Here is a 27,723-nt window from a genome sequence, read left to right on the forward strand (position 1 = left end):
GTCAAATGAACTGTGTGGTTTGGGAGCTGCAGGGTCAGGGGGAAAACAATGCTGTCCAGGGTTGTAAAGACTGCAGAGAGAATAATTGGGTGCACTCTTCCCAACTTGGATCAAATCTATGCTTCCAGGTGTCATAAGAAAGCTGCAGAGATAGTGCAGGATAGTGCACACCCCGGAAATGATCTCTTTCAGCTTCTGCCTTCTGGAAGAAGGTACAGGGTTATAAAGACTAGGACTAGCCACCTGAGAAACAGTTTCTATTCAAATGCGATTTTGGTTTTAAACGCAGTGTAAGGTAATCTCTGTGGGAGTATATTGTATTTACCGTATTTTTCGCTCTATAAGACGCACCAGACCACAAGACGCACCTAGTTTTTGGAGGAGGAAAACAAGAAAAAAAAATATTCTGAATCTCAGAAGCCAGAACAGCAAGAGGGATCGCTGCGCAGCGAAAGCAGCAATCCCTCTTACTGTTCTGGCTTCTGGGATAGCTGCGCAGCCTGCATTCGCTCCATAAGACGCACACACATTTCCCCTTACTTTTTAGGAGGGAAAAAGTGAGTCTTATAGAGCAAAAAATACGGTAATTATGGGGTATCAGAATTTTTAGGGGGTTAACCAGGCTGGGATAGCAGGCTTGTGGGTTTTTGAATGTCTGATGTAGATTTTTTCAATTTCATTGTTCTGTATGTTTCAGTGTTTGGTATCGTAACATCGCTTACCTGAGAGTAAGCCCCACTGAAACCAATGGGACTTACTTCTGAATATACATGGTTAGATTTTCAGCCATAGCTGGCCACTTTATTAAATTTGTCTTTAAGGTGTCACAAGCTTTTTTGGGGGTCATCGTTGCTGCAAAAGACTATCAGGGCTACCCCTCTAAAAATTATTTAGCTTTGAAAGGGATCATGCAGGGAAGGCTACTGATTTGTAACTCAGCAGCATAGATTATGACAAAATGATGACAACAAACAATATAACGGAGCCATAGCAAACAGCAGGAGGGATAGCAATGTATCCGGCAGGAGCCGAGCAGCAGAGGAACGAAACCAGCTCGCTTTAATGTCGCATAAAGGGCAGAACAGACAGTGCTAACTTCATACATTCCCTACTCCTGATAGCTTCCTAACCGGTGCAAGAGAAACACTGGTTATCTTCTTTGCAGCCGTACAGCTCTGGAGATTCCCCGGGCCAGGCGTGCTGACCTCTTCCCTCTTCCCAAAAGGCTCTTCGCGGGATCAGTCTCCTCACTGCTCCTCTCTTCCTCGCTGGAAGCCCTGGAGCTGATCCCAGGGCCGCTCAGGGGTCTTTCATGCCCTCCCCTGCGGCAGAACAATTTAACCTCTGGCTCCGGACAGGCTTGTCTGTTTGGAGACCCCATGCTTTCGTTGAAAGAGGCGGCCGCCATACACTCAGCCGCCGCCTTATCGCAGGAACACTGAAGCTTTTCGCACATCGTCCATCCAATACCTAAGAAAAGATGGTTCGTGTTAGTTTGTCAAAATCGGACTGGATAACAATGAGGGCCAGCCTTACCATGAGGCAAAGTGGGGCAGCTGCCTCAAACAAATCAGGAGGCAGCAGAGGCAGCTCTTATGGCTGTCCCTTTTGGGTCCCCCATCCTAGGTTTCTTGCAATAATAATAATAATAATAATAATAATAATAATAATAATAATAATTTTATTTATACCCTGCCCTCCCCAGCCAGAGCCTGGCTCAGGGTCATAGCTGTCAACTTTTCCCTTTTCTTGCGAGGAATCCTATTCGGAATAAGGGAATTTCCCTTAAAAAAGAGGAAAAGTTGGCAGCTGTGCTCAGGGTGGCTAACACCAATAGAATTACAGTAAAAACATACTGGGGGGGGGGGACAATTTAAAATACAGGTTAAAATGCAACTCTGGGCAGCTCCCAACAGAATATTAAAAATGCGATAAAACATTAAACATTAAAAACTCCCCTAAACAGGGTTGCCTTCAGATGTCTTCTAAAAATCAGATAGTTGTTTATTTCCTTGACATCTAATGGGAGAGCGTTCCACAGGGCGGGCACCACTACCGAGAAGGCCCTCTGCCTGGTTCCCTGTAAACTCACTTCTCGCAGTGAGGGAACCAGCAGAAGGCCCTCAGAGCTGGACCTCAGTGTCTGGGCAGAATGATGGGGGTGGAGACACTCCTTCAGGTATACCGGGCCAAGGCCATTTGGGGCTTTAAAGGTCAGCACCAACACTTTGAATTGTGCTTGGAAACATACAGGGAGCCAATGTAGGTCTTTTCAGAATCGGTGTTATATGGTCTCGGCAGCTACTCCCAGTCACCAGTCTAGCTGCCGCATTCTGGATTAATTGCAGTTTCCACCTTCAAAGGTAGCCCCACGGAGAGCGCATTGCAGTAGTCCAAGCAGGAGATAACCAGAGCATGCACCACTCTGGCGAGACAGTCTGCGGGCAGGTAGAAACTCTGGCACTATGCAGATGATGTTCCCATTTGAGCATTCTTACACATAGTGGGAAGGGATGCGGGTGGCACTGTGGGTTAAACCACAGAGCCTAGGACTTGCCGATCAGAAGGTCGGCGGTTCAAATCCCCGCGATGGGGTGAGCTTCCGTTGCTCGGTCCCAGCTCCTGCCCACCTAGCAGTTTGAAAGCACATCAAAGTGCAAGTAGATAAATAGGTACCACTCCTGCGGGAAGGTAAACGGTGTTTCCGTGCACTGCTCTGGTTCGCCAGAAGCGGCTTAGTCATGCTGGCCACATGACCTCAGCCAATAAAGCGAGATGAGCGCCGCAACCCCAGAGTCGGCCACGACTGGACCTAATGGTCAGGGGTCCCTTTACCTTTACCTTACACGTAGTGGGTAAAAAACACTATTATTAGAACATAAGAATAGCCATCTGGTCCATCATTCTGTTCTCACAAGTGGCCAACCCAACAGCCAGGGGAAGCCTGTAAACAGGTACTGAGCACAACATCACTCTCTCCTCCTGAGTTCTCCAGCAACTGGTACTGATGTTTATGTTGCATTTTATTGTAACAGCAAAGAAGGGAGTCATCTTTCATCCCAAACTTACACTTTGGCGTGCGATCAAAGCACACAACCTCAGACCGCGAATTTCTTTCTGGACGGCATCCAAGTTTCTTGACTTGCTCCAGGCAGCAGTGATGAGAGAAGCAGCACCTGTAGTTACGCAAAAAGCGCCAAAGTGTTAAGTCTCTTCTGCAGAACTGCATTCTTTGTATTGCTTTGAATGTCTAGATCCCTTAAAAATTTGTCAGTTTTTCTAGGTCACTTTCGTCAAGCACCTTGGAATTATCCAAAAATTGGTTGTTGGTTATGACAACGGATGGTTATGGAACCAACAGAAACAGTGGTTTATTACTCAAAGCGCTACATTTCCCAGCACACTTAACAGGCTATAATTCCCAGGATTCTTTCTCCAAAGTTGTGTGCTTTGAATGTTTGAGACTCTGGACTCAGCTATACAGCTGCAAATATAATGTTTTAAGTGTGTTTTAAGTGCATTATACAAATGCAACACTAGATGGAATGGGTGAACTTATGGCAAATTCAGTATATTTTAAAAACTTTTTTAAAAGCATTTTCACAGCGTTTTTATACATATGTGTCTAGATCCCACTTCTGTCTTTCTGAAATTCTTTCTATTTACTGTATTTCTTTGGATTTCATTCATTCTATCAATGACCAGTGCATTTGCGGGAGGAGGAGGTTAAAAAAATATGAACTGTCTGAACAAATATCTTGAAAAGTGCCAACGCAAAATGGCTGCCATGGGTTGACTATTTTTTTTTATCATTTTGCAAGCCATTCTAGGGAACCTTTGGGGCACAAATGGTGAGATACCCATTTTTTAACATTAAATGTATTTTACTGCAGAAATATGTGCTGGTGCTGCTGGGGTTATGGTTTGCTTGCTGTTATTTTGTGTCAAAAGTGTTTGCCAGGAGCAACCTGTCCAGTTCATCCGTTGGGTGGCCTCTTCCTTCCTGCCCACAGTAACATCCGTATAACTCAAAGTCCTCTGGGCATCGGTTGGTTAAGCAATACAGCATCTCCCCCAACTGTGGGAGCACTCGCTTGACTCTTCCGTTGTCTCTCAGTTGCAGGAACGTAAACCGGTCACAAACTATAGAAAGAAGTAGAAATCCGAGTCATATAATTTGATTCTATCTTTGGACACCTTCTTGTTGTTATGGTCCTCCCTAGCATTCTTTATGCCAGGGTAGGCAGAAAATAGGTTGGGATCTCCTTGTTATTTGTAGGAAACCGACCCCCTATGACAAAATGACAAGCCTAGCAAAGCAATGCCAAACCTAGACAGCATCCTAAAAAGCAGAGACATCACCTTGCCAACAAAGATCCATATAGTTAAAGCTATGGTTTTCCCAGTAGTGATGTATGGAAGTGAGAGCTGGACCATAAAGAAGGCTGATCGCCAAAGAATTCATGCTTTTGAATTATGGTGCTGGAGGAGACTCAAGCCCATGGACTGCAAGAAGATCAAACCTATCCATCCTTAAGGAAATCAGCCCTGAGTGCTCACTGAAAGGACAGATCCTGAAGCTGAGGCTCCAATACTTTGGCCACCTCATAAGAAGAGAAGACTCCCTAGAAAAGACCCTGATGTTGGGAAAGATTGAGGGCACAAGGAGAAGGGGATGACAGAGGACGAGATGGTTGGACATTGTTCTCGAAGCTACCAGCATGAGTTTGACCAAACTGCGGGAGGCATTGGAAGACAGGAGTGCTTGGCGTGCTCTGGTCCATGGGGTCACGAAGAGTCGGACACAACTAAACGACTAAACAACAACGACCCTTATCAGGTTTGGGGGAATTGGCTTCCTCCCCCCGTGGCAGTAGATAAGAAGATCAAAGAAAGGAACGTCTTACCGGTTGGAAACTTTAATAATCACAGCGAGAGAACAAAGAACAGATCTCCTAGAAGTGGCGGTGCTCCCAATTAAGGATTACACTCCCTTCCATCCCTGTTAATCTACGTCACTACTACGTCTTGTAATCTGAGTTTTTAACCTCTGTGCTTTCTGTTCTGAGACTTCCTGAGCTCTTCTCGACTTTGGGGAGATCGGAGGAATGCTGTCGAATGACTGTGAATCTGTTAACTCTCTTTCTCCCAGTGTTCATTCTCCTAGGCTGTTCCCCATCCAGTATTTCCCAGCTTCTGCCTTCTGAACTATGACCCTCTGCAAACCACTGTTCCAAATCTATACTGTCCTCCTGCTCCTGGGAAGAGTCAGGATCTGGATCAGGAGTAGGGGGAGGTTCCCACGATTCCTTCTCAGTCCAGCCCTCCTCAGCACGGTCCCTGACCCCCCTAACTGTCTGATCATAGAATCATAGAACTGTAGAGTTGGAAGGGACCACGAGGGTCATTTTATTTATTTATTTATGGCTATTAGCCCATAAACCACGAGGGTCATCTAGTCCAACCCCCTGCAATGCAGGAATTTTTTGCCCCACATGGTGCTCGAACCCATGATCCAGAGAGACCCTTGCTCTACCGGTTGAGCTATGTTGCAGCTTCATAACTTCAACAACTAAAAAGATTCCCACTCCTCCTCACCTGCTTTAAATTAGGATGCTGAAAAGGGATGTTAGGAGGAAAACCAGGAGTGGATTTCTAGTGCAAAAGGATTTGTGAGGTCAGTTCTGATACTAGTCACAAATTCCTGAGCTGAGCAGACACCCCCTGATCTTTAATTTTTAGTGGGTGGGTGAGATCCAGTGAAGGAGCAAGATCATCCCCTTCTCACCTTCTCCAAAGGTTTCATCAGGATCTGGCGTCTCTTCTGGAGATATTGTAGAAAAAGTTCTACCTTCTTCTTCAGCTATCTTGAAATGATTCCCTGTAGATCAGATAAAATGAGGTTTTTTTGTTTTGTTTTTAGGACCACAAGCTTTAAATAAACCTAACTGGTTTTAAAAAAACAAAACCACAAAATGACACAAAGAATCTCCAGGCACTCTTAAAACGAACAATTTATTGTGATATAAACTTGCATGGGTTAGATGTCCATCAAATCAATTGCATCAAGTGGTCAGTTAAAATGGTAAGGATAGAGATAGATAGATAGATAGATAGATAGATAGATAGATAGATAGATAGACAGATAGATAGATAGATAGATAGATAGATGATAGATATAGATAGATAGATAGATAGATAGATAGATAGATGATAGATAGATAGATAGATAGATAGATAGATAGATAGATAGATGATGATAGATAGATAGATAGATAGATAGATAGATAGATAGATAGATATAGATAGATAGATAGATAGATAGATAGATAGATAGATAGATGATAGATATATACCCTGAGTACTCTTGGGAGAGGGAGTTCAAAATGAGACCCATTGCCTGATTTATGTATAAGCTAAACAAGCTATAGCTTAGGGCCCCACTTTCTTGGGGGCCCCAAAAAAAATTAAAGGAAAAAAAACCCTGGATGTACCTTTCCAAAATATAAGATAAAAAAACAAATAAAATAAAACTTACATACAGCAACAGTGTTTTGTATTGTGTGGGCTCCTAGGATGTAAGTAATGGGCCCTGCCTGCTAGCCTGCTCCCTAAAATATCACTGGTTTGCTATTATTATTTCATGTTATAGCAAGTTTCTAGAGACTAGATTACGAGTCTTTGTAAACTTTGTTTTTAAATGAACTTCTGTTGTTGCCAAATGCCAATGTGTTTGCATTAGTAAGTTTGTTATGAATAAAAAATCCATTTAAGTTAGAGCTTAACAATCATTTCACTATTAATATACTTCTTCTTAACTGTATTTCACTATTAATACACTTCTTAATTGTATTTCAGTTCAACAATTACTTTGATAAAATACATATTTTGTAATGTGCAAATTGCTTTAGATACCTATTAGGTCCATAAATTACCATATAGCATATATTCAACACAAAAAAACAGTGACAATTTGTTGTTGACAAAGGACAGCTGGACATATAAAGGGCCCAATTATCTTCAGTAGCTTAGGGTACTAAATCTGACCCTGATGAGACCAGACAGTCAAGCACTACCAGAGAAGATCAGCATTGCACAATCGGGAATAGGAATGATGCACTCCCTACTAGAGACCGTTGGTGATGAATTGGCACAGCAAATAGTATAAATAATCACCTAAACAGAAACAATCACATGTCTATGGACCTCTACAGAGACTTTACCTTTCCCCTCCCTCAGTTGCAAATAAAATGTTTTAAGTGTGTTGTAAAGTGCAATATTACAAATGTGACACTAGATGGAGAAAGTGAGCTATGGCAAGTTCAATGTATTTTTTTCAAAATGCGTTTTTTGAAAAAGCATTTTCACAGCGTTTTTTTATATGTATGTAGATTCCACCTGACTTACCATTGTCTGTTGATCTCCCAAGAGCATCAGAAGTTGAAACCGACTCAGGCTCTGTTGAGCTAATAATAGCAGGTGGAGCAGCACTGGTTTCTTCTGTGTTGAAGGCTTTCACTGACAGCCCTGAAAGCACACTCATGATTAAATCACTCACCTACTAAACAATAAATTTGATTTATGTCATTGGTCTTTATTGGCATATGTTTAAACCATGGGTAGGCAAACTAAGGCCCAGGGGCCGGATCCGGCCCAACTGCCTTCTCAATCCGGCCCACGGACGGTCTGGGAATCAGTGTGTTTTTACATGAGTAAAATGTGTCCTTTTATTTAAAATGCATCTCTGGGTTATTTGTGGGGCCTGCCAGGTGTTTTTACATGAGTAGAATGTGTGCTTTTATTTAAAATGCACCTCTGGGTTATTTGTGGGGCATAGGAATTTGTTCATTTCCCCCCAAAAAATATATTCCGGCCCCCCCACAAGGTCTGAGGGACAGTGGACCGGCCCCCTGCTGAAAAAGTTTGCTGACCCCTGGTTTAAACAGTAAAACCATACAAAGTTAGCCAAATACATTAATAATCCAGACACATATAACATATAAAAAACTAGGAAGCCACCATTGAGTAAACTTTAGATTTAGCTTTGAAAAGCTTGGCTAAATTCCCATGAAACAATCTTGGTCATTCCACGGGTGGGGAGGCACCACTAAAAAGTCCCTGGCCTGAAAAGTGGCAGGGTGTGGACCCCTCATTCCTGGTTTAGTTAAGATATTGAAGACACGGGAGCCTCTTGACCCCTGTGTAGTGTTTTTTTCCTGTCCTCTTGATCTATCTTGTCAACATCTGGAATAAGGAAAGAAGAAGGTTCCCGATCACATGGGATATAAACCACAGGGTGACGCTGACTTACCTCTAGGCATGGAGTTTCCAAAAGGTCCAGCAAGGCCTTCCTGCGCTTTAGTCATGAATAAAGCAGAAAGTATATGTTAGCAAACCAGACAATGCGTTGTACTCTTTGCACAGTATTTGTTGAGGTTTCCCTATCTCAACTCCCCACCCTAAAGCAAAGGCCAAGAAGAATGAGGGCTGATTAAAAGGTTTAAACTTTTTGCACTGAACACCAGTGATTTTTATGAGGGCATTTTCAGCAGAGTGCAAGGACCGGAAACCACATACCTCCATCTCTGAGGGTTTCGAGGCCTCCACCGCTCTCCATGTCTGGATTAACTGTTTTGAAAGAAAAGCATCCAGTGCAGAAATAATACTTTGGTCAGAAAAGCCGTTCATTCTCCTGTCCATATAAATTCAAGCAAATAACTACTGTACTTACAAAAGATTCACTACAAAGAGGTTTGTCCTCTATCCCATATCCTGTATCTGGCCTCCTTATTTACTTCTTATAAACTGTTTCCTTTATGAATAATTATTAAGATTTTTCTAATTATAACTTAAATATCCACAAGGATAAAGGAAGTCTTTTATTTGGTTGTTTGTATTGTTGTATGATATGTTCACATGTTCAAGTTTAATGTGTATTGGTGGGGGGGGGGTTGTGTTACGTTGTAAATAAAATTCCAATAAAAAATTAAAATTAAAATACAAAGAGGATTTGTGTGGTAAGTCCCCTAACCGCTGAAGGAAATTTCAGAGTGGGCCTTAGTGTGCCATTGACTGCTGTCATGGACCCAAGTATTTGGTGGAGCATTCACTGTGTCATGGACTTTGGTCTACCATGGTCTATCAAGAACCTCTATCACTGACTTATTCTCATCAGCCCTACCATTTTTCCACTCTCCACATATGACCCATGAGTTACAAATATAGGGAGATGTTGTTAGATTAAGGTTGCATAGTTGTTCCTTGGTTCCTTTTCTTCTGATAAATGGGGGACGTGGGTGGCACTATGGTCTAAACCACAGAGCCTAGGGCTTGCCAATCAGAAGCTTGGTGGTTCGAATCCCCGCAACGGGGTGAGCGCCCGTTGCTCGGTCCCAGCTCCTGCCAACCTAGCACGTTGAAAGCACGTCAAAGTGCAAGTAGATAACTAGGTACCGCTCCGGCAGGAAGGTAAACGGCGTTTCCGTGCGCTGCTATGGTTCACCAGAAGCAGCTTAGTCATGCTGGCCACATGAACTGGAAGCTGTCTGCGGAAAAACGCCGGCTTCCTTGGCCAGTAAAGCGAGATATCATCTGCGACTGGACTTAACGGTCAGGGATCCCTTTACCCTTCCCTATATGATAGACTTTGCAAAACATTTAGCAGCATCAATGTGGTGTAATGCAGAAGTAGAAAACTTGTGGCCCTCCAAATGTTGCTAGACCACAACTACGAAGATCCCCGACATGCTGACTGGGGCTGATGGGAGTTGGAGTCCCAGCAAAATGTGGTGGTCTACTGGTTACCCCATCCCTGATGTTAGTGTTTCAAGCAGGAGTAGCCAACGTGGTGCGTTCCAAATGTTGCTGGAATACAACTCACATCATGTCCAACTATTGATTATGATGGATGAGCTGCTGGGATTTGGAGTCTGAGGACATCACATGGGCTACCCCTGGGTCAGAGTGTTGGACTGGGCTTGAAGAGACCTAAGATCAAATCCACCACTCAGCCATATGGCATTCACTGGGTAAATGTAACAAACTGAAAGAAGAAGAAGAAGAAGAAGAAGAAGAAGAAGAAGAAGAAGAAGAAGGAGGAGGAGGAGGAGGAGGAGGAGGAGGAGGAGGAGGAGGAGGAGGAGATTATGAATCAATGAGGACTTTGTTTATGGGCTGTGCTGTCAGAAGAGGCTGGGGATGAAGAGTGAGAAGACCGTGATGTTAACCTGTGAGATGTACAATACTTACCACCTTCTTCTGGGTTTCTCAGCAAGAGGCCACTGGACTCAGGAGAAATGTCTGTCAAAGGAAAAACAAGAAAGCTCAACATTCTTTAGTTTATTCAGACCATTATAAATCAAAGATTTGGCAACTTCTGTGGTGTATCTCTGGCTGAGCTGATGAAGGAGTTAATCCAGTGCAGTCAGAGATCCACTGGATCTTAAACTGCTCACCCTGGAAGATCTTGCTATAGGATTGTTCCCAAAGTTAGTTATATCATAGAATCATAGAGTTGGGATCCAAAGGACCATCGATGGCAGATGGCCACCCACCCTCTGCTTAAAAACCTCAAATGAAGGGGATTGAAACATATTAGTTTTAATGATCAATTGATTTTATCTTTGTTTTTTATGATGATGACTTATTTGATTTAACTGTCTTATGGATTTGGCCATGTTTTATCTGTAAGTTCATCTGTATACCGCAGTTTATAAATTTTCTAAACAAGTCTTCTAAAAGCCCTAAAGCCATCACACACCTCCTTCTCTGTGGGCTTCGAGGCCTCCATCACTCGTCGCATCTGAAGCAACTGTTTAAAAGAAAATAAACCAGAATGGGAGCAATGCTTGGTCAGGAAAATCAAGCATGCTTTGGAAAAGCTGCAGAAGAAATTAATCATATCAAGGAGACAAACAATAACATCATGCCTGCGAATAACGACTTACGGTCTGCTCCAGAACTCAGTACAACCATCCCATCTGTGGTCTGTGGGATAACTGAAAGATACAGAATATCGATATATACCTATGAGAGTCTGCAAACTTCATCATCGCATCCCATAATCAGAGTAACATCTGCTGTGCTATATTTTGTTTTCTGTCTGTGCAGAGGACAGTAAGGAGAAGAGACTGATCTTCTGCAAGAGGGGATAAGCCACATATAGCCATATCTGAAAAACTAGGCCCAAATCCTCTCCCAAGGTAAGTCATGATATAATAAGATTTGGGGGGGGGGTGTCTTGTGAGCGATTCAGTTGAACCCCTGTTATATACTGAGTTGAATAGGATCCAAAAGGCAGCAGTCTGATTGGTCCTAGAACAATAGGATTCAGATTGCAGCAGTCTGATTGGTCCTAGAACAATAGGGTCCAGAATGCAGCAGTCTGATTGGTCCACAGAAGCCACCCAATCCAGCTCCAGGTGGAAGTTAACCCGCAACCTGATTGGCCTACAGGTGAATCCCGGAATTAGCCAATCACGTAGGGCCCATTGTGTAAATAATGTATATAAAGCAGACACTCTGGGGAAACTTCAATTCCTCCTCACCACTATGAGCTGAATAAAGAGCATGAAATCCACTCTTGACTCCGAGTATATTTCAACCCCCTTCAAGATACAGGACATCCAGAGATCTAGAGCATCAGATGGCTGCCCAACCCCTGCTTGAAGACCTCCATCAAATATCAGCTCACCCAACGCACTAACTAGTTCCATTTTCAATCTGCCCTTAGTAATAATAATAATATTAGTATTTATATCCCGTCATCTGGCTGGGTTCCCCCAGCCCTTGATGTCAAGACATTTCTGATAATGTTCAGCAGCAATTTACCCTCTTGTAACTTAATCCCATTTGATCCGTTCCTGCTCTCTGGGGCAGCAGAGAATATGCCTTTGTTGTCTTCTACCTGGCAGATCTTCAGGTATTTGAAAAGTACTATCATGCCCCCCATGCCTTGCTCATCTTTTCTACAGGAAAAATAGACCTATTTCCTCAAAGCTTTGCTCAACAGGACTTGTTGCACGCCCCAATGGCTATTGTTCTTGCAGTCTTGTGATCTGGTTCCAGTTTGTCTCGGCAGTTTCCCCGAAGAAGCTAACCTGAGCAGCAGAGGCTGTTCCATTAGAACAGATGAAGCACTATGCGGAATTGATGAAATTGACATACAAACTACCAGTACATGATAAGGGCAACTGTGACTTTAAAGAAGAATGGGAACCTTTCACAAAGTACTTAAAGAAACAACAAAATGAACTGGACTCCTTGGCAGGTTTTGAGTAAACATACACAAAATTTTTACTGGTAATATATAGATATTATCCTGAGGCTCCAAGACTTTAGCCTCCTCATGAGAAGAGAAGACTCCCTGGAAAAGACCCTGATGTTGGGAAAGGTGGAGGGCACAAGGAGAAGGGGACAACAGAGGACGAGATGGTGGGACAGTGTTCTCGAAGCTACCAGCATGAGTTTGACCAAACTGCGGGAGTCAGTGGAAGACAGAAGTGCCTGGAGTGCTCTGGTCCAGGGGGTCATGAAGAGTCGGACACGACTAAACAACAACAACATAGATATGATCTATCTATAAATTAAGGATCTTTACAATTTTATAATATGCAGAGAATAACATATGCTGAAAAACTAGAGAGAGGAGCTGAGGAAAGCCTGGGAGGGGGTTGGGAGGGTGGATTTTTCTTTTGGGGGGAGGGAAAAATGGGGGGGATGAGGATGATGTATTTTTGATAAATTGTTATGTTGAAATTCCTAATAATTTTTTTTTTTTTTTTTAAAAAGAACAGATGAAGTACTGCCCCATAGACCTCTGCTGGCCCTTAGTTGGCCCCACCTGCCTGCCTTCTTACTTATAAACAGTTCAAGGGCTGGCTCGGCTAGCCAGTGTCCTCCCCACTAGTCTTCTCTCTCGTAGGACTCAGCAAGGAGGAGGATGGAGACAATCAGGGCCAGATTTAGGTTTAATGGGGCCCTAAGCTACTGAAGGTAACAGGGCCCTTTATATGTCCAGTTGTTCTTTGCCAACAACAAATTGTCGCTGTATTTTTGTATTGTATATTTGCTAAATGGCATGGGTAGTTCGAAAGCACTTCAAAGTGCAAGTAGATAAATAGGTACCACTCCAGCAGGAAGGTAAACGGCGTTTCCGTGCGCTGCTCTGGTTCGCCAGAAGCAGCTTAGTCATGCTGGCCGCATGACCCGGAAGCTGTACGCCGGTTCCCTCGGCCAATAAAGCGAGATGAGCACTGCAACTCCAGAGTCTGCCACGACTGGACCTAATGGTCAGGGGTCCCTTTACCTTTACCTTAGGCATACTAAAGCCCGGGGGCCAGATCTGGCCCAATCGTCTTCTAAATCCAGCCCACAGACAGTCCAGGAATCAGCGTGTTTTTACATGAGTAGAATGTGTCCTTTTATTTAAAATGCATCTCTGGATTATTTGTGGGGCATAGGAATTTGTTCATCCCCCCCCCTTCAAAATATAGTCCACCCCCCCCACAAGATCTGAGGGACAGTGGACCAGCCCCCCACTGCAAAAGTTTGCTGACCCCTGCTATATGGTAATTTATGGACTTATTTGTATCTAAAGCCATTTGCGCATAAGTGTTGAACTGAAATACAATTAAGAAGTATATTACAGTGGTACCTTGGGTTAAAGACGCTTCAGGTTACAGACGCTTCAGGTTACAGACTCCGCTAACCCAGAAATAGTACCTCGGGTTAAGAACTTTGCTTCAGGATGAGAACAGAAATCGTGCGGCAGCAGCGGGAGGCCCCATTAGCTAAAGTGGTACCTCAGGTTAAGAGCAGTTTCAGGTTAAGAATGGACCTCCAGTACGAATTAAGTTCTTAACCCGAGGTACCACTGTAATAGTGAAGTACAATTAAGAAGTATATTAATAGTGAAATAATTATTAAGCTCTAACTTAAAATGATTTTTTATTTATAACAAACTTAATAATGCAAACACATTGGCATTTGGCAGTAACAAAAGTTCCTTTAGAAACACAATTTACAAAACACTGTTGCTGTATGTAGGTTTTATTTTATTTGTTTTTTATCTTATATTTTGGAAATGTACATCTAGGGGTTTTTTTCCCTTCACATTTTTTGGGGGCCCCCAAGAAAGTGGGGTCCTAAGCAATAGCTTGTTTAGCTTATACGTAAATCCAGCACTGGAGGCAATAGAGTGCATTGGCTCTGCCTGTCATTGGCTATAGCTCCACCTACTGTTGGTCCTCCTTGCCTTCCACCCTACCAATCCCAATGGTCATCACTGTACCCGAGCAAAGAGAAGAGGCATGCAGCCTAGTAGAATGGGAAGATATAATGTGTGGATCAATTTCAACGACTAGCATTTTATGCTGCATTCATACTCTTCTGTGGGAGCAGGAGAAATTAGTCAAAAGATGTCAGAATCACACAAAAAGCCTTTTGCAGAATTTACCCTACCTTGGTGCAAAGGTTCAGTTTTGATCCCAGCTAAAATAAACAAGAACACTGGCAAACCTACCCTCTGCAACAGATGTATCTGTCAGCTGAGTATCTTCAGCCCTCTGGTTCTGAAACTCTATGGAAAGAAAGAAAAATAGCTTCTTACTGGAAGGGATGGACATATTTGCATAGTCTCCATCTGGGCCTATTCATTCTGCTACCTGTCATTTGTAGAGTCCTGCCCCACTTTGGGCTCTGGGAGAAACAGTGTAGGATACACATAGCATACCTGCAGCATGAAGCGTCGTCTGACTTCTCTCGCTGACTGTTTCTGTAAAGAAGAGGGAGCAGGTGTTCCATGATTCATTTTTGTAAAAAATAGAAATAACAAAATGTCCAGGCATATGAAAAATGGACAGTGCGCATGCTGAAGGGGAAAGGAGGGATGAAAAGGAAGGGGTGAGCAGCTCTTCTCAATGCATGAAGTACGTACAGAAATGTGTTCTGCTTTTTAAACTTGATTGACAATCCAGTCCAGAGCCCCACATATATCCTGACACACTTACAAAGCACACGTGCTAGAGATGGAGTTTGCTGTTCTGCATCTATTTGTCTTTTGATTGTATTATCGTAGCTCTAACCCAGTCTGTTGCAGTTTGCATTTCATTGAACTTATAGGAGCTCTGCCCAATTTGGTGGCTTGCAAAAGCAACTTTATTTTCTATCCTTCTGACAGTATTGCAAGCATCTATATCGGCGTTGTGGACAGTAACACAGAAGATTGGGCATGAGAGGCAAACTGGTCTTCTTTGGCATGCTTGTCCACCTCTAGTGAGATCTTCTCACTGAGGAACCTTTGATAAGCCTAATTCCCTGGAAAGCAGTCTTAAAACCATTGGCTTATACTTTTCACTCACTAAGACCCAGACCCAGACACACAAAAATTTCACTGATGTGTGACATAATAGCCAGTAGCAACAAATTAACTTTGCAAGAATACAGTTCATTAAAATTCAAATCAGGGAACAGGGATGTCTACAGACCGCCAAGGAAACAAGATCTCAGAGTTTCTCTTTTATATTCTCACCTGTAACCAGAGAGGGACAGAGTGAAACATCCATGCTGTTCAAGGAAGAGTTAATGTGGGAATGCAGAAAGCATTCAATAGCTGCCCTGTCACAGTTGCAGAGAAGGCGTTCACAGGCATCGTCAGACTCTGGAGACGAAAGAAAACCGAAATTGAGGGGGGCTGGAGAGATCAACATACAAAGTACTATTGAGATATCTGTTTCCACAATCTGCCTTCTCTCTATAAGGTTTTGACCTGGAGAAGTGCATTTCGTTTTGTAGCTGAGAGTGTATATTGTGCCTCCCACACTATTCAACCGGCATGGAACGAGTTCAAGACTGAGAACAGTTCACAGTGAGAGATGGTTCTAATACACTGGAAAACATGCTGGTATGAAATTCTCTTCTTTCCAATTACTGATTTGGACAGGATTCCCTTCAGGAAACGATACATGCAAAAATCAGCTGCACCTCTGAAAATATTATAATCTGCCAGTAGATAAAATGCCACCTGGAAATGGAATAAGCAACATTTTTAAAGAAGAAGAAGAATCTGAATCTAAACTAAAACATGTAGTATAGTGAAAACCCCAATGTTGATTTCCTTCAGAATGGATAGGTTTGATCTTCTTGCAGTCTCCTCAAGCACCATAATGGTTTTCCCAGTAGTGATGTATGGAAGTGAGAGCTGGACCATAAAGAAGGCTGATCGCAGACGAATTGATGCTTTTGAATTATGGTGCTGGAGGAAACTCTTGAGAGTCCCATGGACTGCAAGAATTCTGAAGGAAATCAGCCCTGAGTGCTCACTGGAAGGACAGATCGTGAAGCTGAGGCTCCAATACTTTGGCCACCTCATGAGAAGAGAAGACTCCCTGGAAAAGACCCTGAAGTTGGGAAAGATGAAGGGCACAAGGAGAAGGGGACAACAGAGGATGAGATGGTTGGCCAGTGTTCTCGAAGCTACCAGCATGAGTTTGACCAAACTGCGGGAGGCAGTGGAAGCCAGGAGTGCCTGGCGTGCTCTGGTCCATGGGGTCATGAAGAGTCGGACACGACTAAACAACTAAACAACAAAAACAACAAATGTGGCTAATAATAATAATAATTAGAAATAATATTCCAGGACAAATACTTTGGCAGTCTCACTCACCATTGAACCAGTGGGTTTGGACTAGATGTGATTTTGGCTTTAGGCACAATCCCCAAAATGTAGCCGCTGCGTAAGTTGCAGGCTTACTGTAGTGCTGAACAGTTCTTAGAATTTGCCCGGCACTGCTCATAACATCTAGCCCACCAAACAAAAAACAAGCCAGAATAGGTGTGTCTTAGAGGCCTATTCACCTGAAGGCAAAGGAACCTTGGGAGAGGAGGGGGAACAGGTACGAAGCATTCATAGCATTTATTACAAAGCCCTCAATCTCACCGCAGGTGATGTTTTTGGTGAGGCAGCTGACATCCGTCGAAATCTTCGCAGGATCCCACACACATTCTTCTTCTGTTGCTTCTTCGTAACACTTGCGGTGCTCAAAACAGCAGCTTGTTTGGCATGCAGGTGGGGGGATAACCATCAAATAATTAATATACGGCTATTCAGAATGTGATTCTTGGCTTGGCTACTTAATCTGTTTAGTTTGCATTTTAATACCTAATTTTCACTTCCCCAAAAAAAAAAGCTGTGAACTGTAACGCTTCAGCATTCACACTTATCTGAATTCCGTGGTGCGACTCTCTAGTCACGCCTCCCCCCGAAAGTGTACTAAACTGCTAATTTTATTTATTTATTTTGAACATTCTTATTACATTCATGTCCCACCTTTCCTCAAACAATCTCAAGGTGGCACATACGTTTCTCCTCTCCCCCATTTTGTCCTAATAAAACAACCCTGTGAGGTAGGCCAGCCCAAGGGACTGTGACTAGCCCAAGGTAACTCAGTGAGTTTTATGGGTGGGAGGGAATTTGAACCTTGGTCTTGAGGAACCTAGTCCTACCAGGTGCCCAATCCACTTCATGAGCTGCTTGGGTAAAGGGTGTCTATAGATCTATAGTCCAGAAAGCATTTCAGCCCAAATTCGTGTTAGGATTTTTATCTATCCGAGCTGCTCCTGCGAGTAGTACTATGATTGTATACCTCATGTGAGTGTCTGAGAGAGCGTGAGAAAGGAGGTCTGTATTATCTCTTCCTTCTGAGTACTGTTGGAAGTTTAGTTTCACTTTTGTGTGTGTCGCAGTTCTGTACCGGTGTTCAGAGAGCACAGACGTACTGTTGGCGCCTCTGTATATAGACTGTAAATAAAGTAGTTCAGAACTACGATTGAGTCTTTCTTCTGCTATGATATGACAGAAGACTGGCATGGTCTTTTTAGGAGAGATGGGTCGCCTATCACCGGTCTCTCTGCAATGAAGGAGATTTATAGCCAGAGAGGACCACCCGAGAGACGCTCCGAAGACTTGGGAAGTTGGCAGCCTTCCCGGGCGTTTTTCCAACAATTCTGACTACTGTTGGACTTAAGCCTTTGGGCCAAAGGTTATCCACCCTAGATTTAAGGTGACATGTGTAAAGGGAATTGGGGGTTGCTCGTGCGTAAGGTGGCTGCTGCTCAAGGCAACATTGTCTGGCTAAACCTTTCCCTGGCTGGACAGCCCTTTCTCCGTGGCTGTGTCAGTCACTGGCAGAATCCGTCAGTGGGTGTTTCCTGAACTTCTTCCAACATAAAAGCTGCTTGACGCCAAGTCTCCGCCTAGCTTCCCTGCGCGGAAGTCTTCTGCGCAGAGTGGGCATGGCCAGCGGAGGTCCTGGGCTCTCCCCGCTGGCCTCTGTGGAAGAGTCTTGGAGCCATGTCTCCGAAGTCCTTCCCTGCTCCCCTTTCTTCCTGGTGTCACGCCGATTTCCTTCCCCAAAGGAAGTGTTCTCTCTCTCCCTGCTGGTCCCTTCTCCTGCATCGTTGGGGAGCCTTACCTCCACTCTTGGCTCCGATGGCAGTTCCCTGACAACATGTGAACCAGGTTATAATGCATGACGGCCTCTTGTTTTTACAGTCCCAGGCAATCAACAAAGTCAGAATTAATGTGTTCCTACTAGACAGTCTTCCTCAAGAGGTGGATGACTCTCATTCCTTGGAGGTTTTTAAGCAGAGGTTGGGTGGCCATCTGTAAAGGATGCTTTAGCTGAGATTCCTGCATTGCAGGGGGTTGGACTAGATGACACTCGGGGTCCCTTCCAACTCTGTGATTCTTTGACTCCGTAGTCTTACAGGCTGTTGTTACAGCAAGCAACCAGACACGGACAGGCGTCCCTCACAGAACCTCTGCAAAATGGGAATGTCATCACGAATATTCCAGACTCACCCATCAAACTCATCTGCGGGGAGACCCTCCATTTCAAATCGGCAGGTGCAGCCATAGTCTTCGAAATCTCTTGGGCAAATGCCGGTCACACACCTCATTTTGCTCACAAAGTTGAGCAGTGCAGGGAAGCTGGTAAAGATGGACTGGAGCCAGGTGAACTGAGAACCCAAACAATCTGCAGGGACAACCATAATGTGAATTCAGAGTCTGAAGTTTGTTTGTAGTGAGTCAACCGGCTCATCTCATAAATTGTTATTTTGGAGGTTTTCCAGAGAATGCTCAGAAACAAACACACACACACCTCAAGGAGACCAGCCCTTTGGAGAAAGGGTCATAACTCAGTGGTAGAGCATCTGCTGAGAGACAGCCCTGGCTGAAATCCTGGCGTGCTACCACCAATTGGTATAGACAGCACAAAGCTAGATGAACCAGTGGTCTGATTCTGTATAATGCAGATTCCTATGTTCTCCTTGTTAGAATTCCTGCTCTGTGATTGCAGTCATGGGATTGTTGTCTATCACATGACGGTATATGTTTTGACTCCACAGAGTGGGAAGTGACAGAAACAGGATGTTTGTGTTACTGTGTTCCATGAAGTGGGACTATTGTCCTTTGTTCTTTCTCTCTTTGCTGTCTGATGCTAGAGAGAGAGGGAGCCAGGTTGCAGTGCTCCATGTGTTTATATGTAAATAAAGTAAGGTAAAGGTAAAGGTACCCCTGCCCATACGGGCCAGTCGTGTCCGACTCTAGGGTTGTGCGCCCATCTCACTTAAGAGGCCGGGGGCCAGCGCTGTCCGGAGACACTTCCGGGTCACATGGCCAGCGTGACGAAGCTGCTCTGGTGACCCAGCACCAGTGCAGCACACGGAAATGCCGTTTACCTTCCCGCTATAAAGCGGTACCTATTTATCTACTTGCACTTGGGGGTGCTTTTGAACTGCTAGGTGGGCAGGAGCTGGGACCGAACAACGGGAGCTCACCCCGCCGTGGGGATTAGAACTGCCGACCATGCGATCGGCAAGCCCTAGACGCTGAGGTTTTACCCACAGCGCCACCCGCGTCCCCATGTAAATAAAGTAGATTAGCCAAAATGCTGAGTTGCTGGGGTCTGTTACACAAGCTGCAAAGACTCTGCAGATCCCTAAGTGTGCCGATGTCTGTTGGCATCGCTCGCTGTGATGTTCGGGCTGAAGAAAGCCTTTGAAGCTCCCGAACGATCGACCAAGAGGGAGAGAACATGCCAGTCGGGCATGTGTCTCTGCCAGAGTCCTACTCAAGTGTAGGCTGAACTCCTGACACTCCTGACCCCCATGCCAGTTCCCCAAGTGAAGTAACCATTATAAAGTAGGGAGAGAGATGTGAGAGGTCTTGCATACCCCGGTCTTATGGCCCGCATGGTTCCAAGCATTTTGAGGAGCACATTTCCTGCTGGGATGCATGGGGGTTTGCAGTTTCCCAGTGCCTCCTAACTGAGTAACTTCAATCATGCTGATTCAGTGAATTGGACAGGGAGGCAGAGGAAACTCTAAATCCCATGCCTCCCAACAAAAATGATACTCCTCAACCCTAATGATCAGACCTATACAGACTCATTTATTCCCAGCAGGTCCTCTCCAGCATGAATTCTCTTCAAATTTGTTTGGGAAAGTGGGAGACTGACAAGTGAGTGGCATTGCTTCAGTAGCCAAAGCTCTATCACCCAACCTGCAGAAGAGGGAGATATCAGCATGCTTGGGGGGAAGTAGAAAAAAAAAACCTTTAGAAAAAAAATCTCTTAAGGTTGAGGGATAAAAACAGCCCAGTGAGGATGGAAAGGGGTCAGTGGGCATGGAATGCTGACTGTTGTGTGGGCAAGTAGAAAAATGTGGAGGGTTGAGGGAATGGAAAACTGGAATTCTGAAACGCAGCCTATCACGCTGCAGCATTCCATTGCAGTTCTCTCTTGTACATTCCTGATACACAGCACCACTTTGTTGTTTGGGATTATGCACATAAGCACATTCCGAGATGTCCACAATTCAAAGTCATGCACACAAACAAAAAATGCAGATATGCAAGTGTCAGTGTTCTCCCCTTAAAATCAGCCTGATTAAAAAAAAGAATGATATTCACTTACCAAAAAACAACGCAACACCTTCCACGTTTGCAAAGACCCCGTTGAAGAATGTAATGTTATCTGAATGTAAATAGTTTTAAAATGTTAAAGGTTATACATGCCCACCTCTCATCTATTTCATTTCATCTACAAACTAAATTGTGGGATAATCGCAAAAAAATGAACCGTTTTCCAACATTCTGTCCCACTCTCCCAATATTCTGTCACACTTTAGAGTGACCAACAAACCCAACCCGAGGCAGCGAGGCTGTACAGTTAGAAACTGGTTTGGCTCTTAGTGGGTGGGACTGCCACAGGAAGGAAATTTTGAAAATCTTTATTATGACAAAGCCAGCTAACATGATGGACTTCTGGGAGACCTCTGCCACCCAACCCCTGCTCAGGCTATGAATATTGTTCTTTATTCCTCACTAGAGGTAATATTTTCATCTGTAGTGTGGATATGCAACACGGCTGCAGCTCCAGTCGATGGGTTTAACAGCAACCATTTGGGAATGATGCATTTTTGCAGCTGATCTGAAAAGCATCAGAGCCCATAGAATTGTTCATTGGAGCCACCTAGCTGATCTAGAATCAATTGGCGCAGGCAGAAGAATCACAACATATGTCTTTTTCTAGACTGTCCACTACGCCAGTGTGGGGATCTCATGTTTAATTACTCTTGTCATGAAACATAAACTCCCTGCATGCAGAAACCAAGAGTGTCAGGGAGAAGGCTACCCTGGATAACATAGGCATGTGATGCCCTCTACTGCAATACGAAACAGTGCACTTCAGCAAGAGCTAAGTCTGCATAAAATAGTAAAGGACCCCTGACAGTTAAGTCCAGTCACAGATGACTCTGGGGTTGCAGCTCTCATCTCGCTTTACTGGCCAAGGGAGCTGACGTTTGTCCACAGACAGTTTTTCCGGGTCATGTGGCCAGCATGACTAAGCTGCTTCTGGCAAAACCAGAGTAGTGCACAGAAACACCATTTACCTTCCCGCTGGAGCTGTACCTATTTATCTACTTGCACTGTCATGCTTTTGAACTGCTAGGTTGGCAGGAGCTGGAACCAAACAACAGGAGCTCACCCTGTCGTGGGGATTTGAACCGCCGACCTTCCAATCGGCAAGCCCTAGGCTCAGTGGTTTACACCACAGCGCCACCCTCATAGGTTCCACTAAATCCCCATCCCTCGGAAACTGCTGAAGGCAATTCTCACTGGGACAAACTGGTTGTCTGAATCCATTCTTAAACTTCACCTCTTGTAAGCAAACAATTCAGCCCTTTCGGGTAAGGGGCAATAGTTTAGCGACTGTGCATACCTTGCATGCAGATGGTCCAAGAAGTTCAGTCTTATGCCTGCAGTATCCCTAGTCCTACATCTATGGTATCTCCAGTTAAGAAGATCCCAGAGGGCAACAGAGCTGGAAACACAGCTGGCCCATGGCACATGCCACTCAGGTGGCAGAAATGCAAGAGGCAGCACTCGACCCGCCTGACCCTTTGCGTCCATCGCTGAGATGGAGGCGTTCCAGCGTGAAACATTGCCGCTTGTCTTCCCTGCCCCTGGAGGAGAAGCCAAGCAAGCAGCAAGACTTTGAGGAGCTCTCTGGCTCCCTTAAGTTCAGCAAGAGCTATGGAACAGCAGCAGAAGAAGAGGTGGAGCACAGCAGTGGGGTAGGAGGTGCCAATTTCCATTTTGCCCCAGGTGGCGAAATGGGCTGGGCTGCCTTTGGTTGGGAGAAACCCCTGCCTGCAGTGGAACTTGGTCCATTAAGAGAAAATGGGGCACTGCCCCAGCAACCTCAGTCAGGCCTCGCCTGGTCCATGCCTACCTGCCTTCTTGCACACAGCCTGTCATTGATGCCACTTGCTGCTGGTCTCCCTGGCATCTGCCCTACCCATTGGACACCAGCCATCACAGCCTGCCTGAGACGTGGAGGAGCTATGGCCAGTGTAGGCAGCAAGATGTTATCTGCAACACCCCATATTCTGAGGTTCTGTTGCTGCTAGACAGATACAGAACAAGAGCTTCTTACTTAGGTCTCTTTCTGCTGCGTGTGGAAGATCCATTGGAATTGCTGGTGTCTCCGATCCTTGACCTCCTGTCTCACCAGTTCCATTCAGAAGGAGCACAAATTAAAATAGAAAGATTAATCAATAGAGTGCCTGAAGCCAATTTTCGTCAACTCATTTGTTGGTATCCAATGGAATATCCAAAGTGCATCTCTTACTTACTCTCCTCTCCTCTATATCTCTTGGCTGACTTCATGCATTTACCTTTGCTATTTATATATTAAACATTCACCGAAATGAAATTAAAGATGAACTTGAAATGTGTAAGTGTGTTGTGTACCCAGGACCAGGTTGCATATTAGGAACTGAAGGCATATGTATCCGACAGATAATAATAACCCCAGCCATCTGTTGTGGAGACTTCAAAGTCAGTTCTTTCTGAAATCGGTGGGAATTATCTGCACATCAGCGATACTAAGATCAAATTTCCAGGTTCAATTTTTGCCTTACTCCAACCAGCTTCACTGAAATGGGGGGGGGGCAGATAAGTCTGTAAAACATCACCTTACCCAGAAATTTGGATGGGTGTGAGAAAGTACAGAGAGGAAGGATCTTGTCAGAGGAATAATTATTTACAATGTGAGAAACATTTACAAAAATATTTGATTGACTTTAATTTAGGGGGGGGCTACACTTGTGTTTTTTGTAGGATTTTAGAACATTTTGTGTAGACTTTTAACTTGGTTTAGCAGCTCCATATAGCTGTGAGAAATTTCCCATTCACTGTAATGGTGGGACGCTCTCTGAAGTGAACCCTCCACTGAAGTGAATAGAGACTTCTTCTCTTACACAACTTCTGTATAGCATAAAATACACAGGCCATTGGAATACGTAGGGCTATTCCCAAAAGTTAGAAGGAACTGATACATCTCTCAGCAGCCAATGCATTGATCTGGTAATTAAAAAATAAAATCTAATTATGTTTAATACACAATTATTTTGTTTTACTGTTTGGCTGACAGCTTGATCTTTGTGTTCTACTCAGATAGAGGTGGGTTTTACAGAATTCATCTAGGCCTACTTATGGATAAGTCTGCAGAGGATTTCAACCTTGTCATGTGTTTATCGCCTGTTGGCATCCACCTGTCTCAAGAGACAATGGAGTGAGCCTCCAGGGGTAATGTTATGTACTGAGTTGAATAGGATCCAAACTGCAGCAGTCTGATTGGTCCTAGAACAATAGGATCCAAAAGGCAGCAGTCTGATTGGTCCTAGAACAATAGGATTCAGAATGCAGCAGTCTGATTGGTCCTAGAACAATGCAGCAGTATGATTGGTTGGCAGGAACCACCCAATCATGCTCCAGATAGAAGTGAATCCACAACCTGATTGGCTTACAGTAGAATTCCGGAATTAGCCAATCATGTGCAGTGGCGTAGCGTGGGGGGTGCTGGGGGGGCCGTCCGCACCGGGCGCAACATCTGGGGTTAGGGCAAATCCACGGGTTAGGGGGCGCAAATCCACGGGTTAGGGGGCGCAAATTACTTGCCTTGCCCCGGGTGCTGACAACCCACGCTACGCCACTGATCATGTGCAGCCCATTGTGTAAATAATGTATATAAAGCAGATGCTTTGAGGGGACTTTCATTCATTCCTCCTCACCACTATGAGCTGAATAAAGAGCATGAAATCACTTTGCGACTCTGAGTATATTTCAGGTAATAATAATAATAATAATAATAATAATAATAATAATAATAATTAAAAATTTATTATTTGTACCCTGCCCATCTGGCTGGATATCCCCAGCCACTCTGAGTGGATTCCAACAAAGATTAAAAATACATTAGAATGTCATGCATTAAAAACTTCCCCGAACAGGGCTGCCTTCAGATGTCTTCTAAATGTTAGGTAGTTGTTCTTCTCTTTGACATCTGGTGGGAGGGCGTTCCGCAGGGCAGGAACCACTACTGAGAAGGTCCTCTGCCTGGTTCCCTATAGCTTCACTGGTTCCACAGTGAGGGAACCACCAGAAGGCCCTCGGTGCTGGACCTCAGTGACCAGGCAGAATGATGGGGGTGGAGACGCTCCTTCAGGTTTACTGGGCCGAGGTCGTTTAGGGCTTTAAAGGTCAGGGGTGAAGTCTAACAGCTGTGTTAGCAGTACTGAAGTGACTTCCCTGGGATGCAAGCCTGGGCAGTGTGCATGGAGGTCCTGGGCTACCCAAAAGACAAAACCCTACTCTTGACCTCATTGATGTGGTTGAAAGGAAAGCAGAACAAGATGTTTGGCACCAGCTGGGCTGCAAGAGTTGCAGGAAGGTGACATACAAGGCACCATCCAACCGTCTCAGGGACTCCACCCCAGATTTGTGCAAGGTTTCCTCCTTAGCCCTTTCTTCTCCCAGAGATGTCCCACAAGTTAGTGGAGATTTAGGATCAGAGTTGTATGTACCTATATGTGTTTTATCATCATCATCATCATCATCAGTTCTTACTATAGAGCAGCCTTCCCTAACCTTGAGTCCCCAGATGTTGTAATGGTATTCCAAATGTTCCAGCTCCCATAATCCCCATTAAACATGGCCAATGTCCATGGATAAAGGAACGTGCAACCTGACCAAATCTGTGGATACAAGGCTGGGAAGTTCTGCTGTAAGAGCCTATAGGGTAAACAATTCTTGAGACATGCTTGACACAAAACGTCCATACAGAATGATGAATAGAGCTTGAGAAACAGGAACATTATTTTCCACTTACCACCACTATGCAATACCATCAACATATTCACCAGGAGAATAACCATCATTGTTTTTCAGGAATCTTGCCTGGTGAATTAAGTAAAATGTTAGACCGGGCGTGCGTATTTCCTTTGAAGGTAATACAATATAGCTGCCCCATTGAAAAGCCATCAGATTATTTATGTCTCCTCAGTTCATTCCACTATTCAACGACAAAAGGGAATATTAGTCCCTGAAAGTGTTTCAGCATAGGAGCCTAAGAACTGGCAACGGTGATGCAACAGTCAGCTTGTCTGTGGAAATAATTGCTCACACAAGGAGAGAATAAAAGCACTTAGAGCTTTTCTGTTCATGAAAAGGGGGGGGGGAGACTATAATTTAAAAAAAAAAATCAAATAGTGTGGAAAAAGACAGTGGATGGGACACACAGGGGCAGAATTTCAAATTTCAGCAGACCTCTTGAGATCAACAAATCTCTTATCTACAATTGCTACCTCAAGAACCTCCAAGGTAGGGTTGCTATAGACGGAATACAGCAGTAGGAAGCAATGCCTGGGAAAATCCAGACATAAGGCAACCCATTTCCGAAGAATTTCCTAAAAGAAATACGTAGCTCAAAAGCCCAACAACTTTGTCAGAAAGGATTTTCACTTTCTGAAATATGACAACCCTACTCCAAGGACCCATCTGATTCAAAAAACCCAAAACAGTTTTGTGACTACATCAACCACTTTCTTCCACATCAATCCTTGCTTGGATCCCTGACCCTCCTTCTGAGTTTTCATCACACATAGGATCATGCTGCACACATGATTAGAATCTAAATCACACCTTCTGCCTCGAAGGTAAAGTGCAATGCAAATCAGGGATGGAGGAGAAATTCGATTCAGGTCGCATTGAAAGGCAAACCAACCTAACTGGTACCTTACAAATTAATACACGAACTGAAATACAACCATCCCTTTGAAATTCTCACTTCTCCAAATGCAGTTCTCCAGCCAAATAAATGCAAAAGCAGTACATATACATATATAGTGAAAATACCATGCCAAATGCATGATATGTAAGGAAAATTGCCTTACAAAAATGTGCAAATTAGGAGAGTTTTGTACTAAAAATGCTGGTGATTTCCATGAAGACTTTTTAATAATAATCATAATAATAATAATTAATAATAATAATAATAATAATAATAATAATAATAATAATTGCAAAGTGAAATGTGGAGAAGTAGCAACTGGAAAAATGAGAAACTGAAATCGACAGATCTGACCATCACTAAAGTGCAATCCTGCACATAATTCTTTGGAAGAAGTTATCTCACTGGGTTCAACTGGACTAATTCAAGTCCACATGCTGAGGACGGCTGCCTTGTCCCCTTACGGCCACTGGAGTTTCCATCCTTCCAAGTCAACTGCTTTAAGATCAGGGTGTCAGTTCAGATCCGCTCATCATCGCGTAAGATCCCCTTCCAGCCAAAAGCGCATGACTTACCTTGAGGGATATTGCTCTAAAGGAGATGGGAAGGAGGAAATGGCCTTTAAAGAAAGTTAGGGCTTAGTGATTTATACTTGCTTGGCTATCCCCCCTCACCCATGTGACCACTTTCTTCGTCAACCCCACTTTAAGCTTTCTCAATCGGCCCTTTCATGAGGTTTGTGCAGGTCACAATGCTCGCCGCAGCGAGGTTTAACATTATAGATCATTTATATACCTGGGGCTATATTAAATAGGCCTTCTCTCCAGGGGACTGCGAGTTGCCGGAATAATACAGGCCCTGTTGTAATTAAACAACAATTGCCCCTCTGTTATCCCTCTCCTGCCAAGTCACGTGACGGTGGCGGTAAGAACTTAATAAGAGACAATGTTCCATGTTGAGAGACAGGTGAAAATCTAGACTGATTTGGAGCCCCTGGTTTCTCCAAGTGTTGAAAAGGACAGAGAGTGTTGGAAAAAAACAACATTAAAGGGTCTTTAGGGTGTGTGGGTCAGAGGCAGGCAGATGA

At 44.1% G+C, this 27,723-nt stretch overlaps 1 protein-coding gene across 4 annotated transcripts; it reads right to left on the reverse strand.

The window, feature by feature from the left end:
- Window positions 1-1,036: 1,036 nt before the first annotated feature.
- OC90 (otoconin 90) lies at window positions 1,037-27,425 on the reverse strand. Of its 4 annotated transcripts, none has more exons than XM_083622086.1 (19): window positions 27,212-27,425; window positions 25,737-25,804; window positions 23,001-23,066; window positions 20,976-21,035; window positions 18,860-19,034; window positions 16,937-17,049; window positions 15,530-15,658; window positions 14,732-14,773; window positions 14,522-14,578; window positions 10,947-10,997; window positions 10,760-10,810; window positions 10,249-10,299; window positions 8,578-8,628; window positions 8,312-8,356; window positions 7,408-7,527; window positions 5,789-5,881; window positions 3,969-4,143; window positions 3,070-3,176; window positions 1,037-1,470 (listed from the first exon to the last, which is right to left on the reverse strand). In XM_083622086.1, the coding sequence occupies exons 2-19, from the start codon at window positions 25,783-25,785 to the stop codon at window positions 1,151-1,153; spliced, it is 1,755 nt and encodes a 584-aa protein (XP_083478212.1). In that variant the 5' UTR covers window positions 25,786-25,804; window positions 27,212-27,425; the 3' UTR covers window positions 1,037-1,150. The 4 variants fall into 4 exon arrangements, with proteins under 4 accessions (XP_083478212.1, XP_083478214.1, XP_083478215.1 ...); XM_083622088.1 differs by lacking the exon at window positions 27,212-27,425 and adding an exon at window positions 27,042-27,190; XM_083622089.1 differs by lacking the exon at window positions 20,976-21,035.
- Window positions 27,426-27,723: the final 298 nt, after the last annotated feature.

The sequence above is a fragment of the Podarcis filfolensis genome (assembly GCF_964270895.1).
Source record: "Podarcis filfolensis genome assembly, chromosome: 7".
NCBI classification, from domain to species: Eukaryota; Metazoa; Chordata; class Lepidosauria; order Squamata; family Lacertidae; genus Podarcis; species Podarcis filfolensis.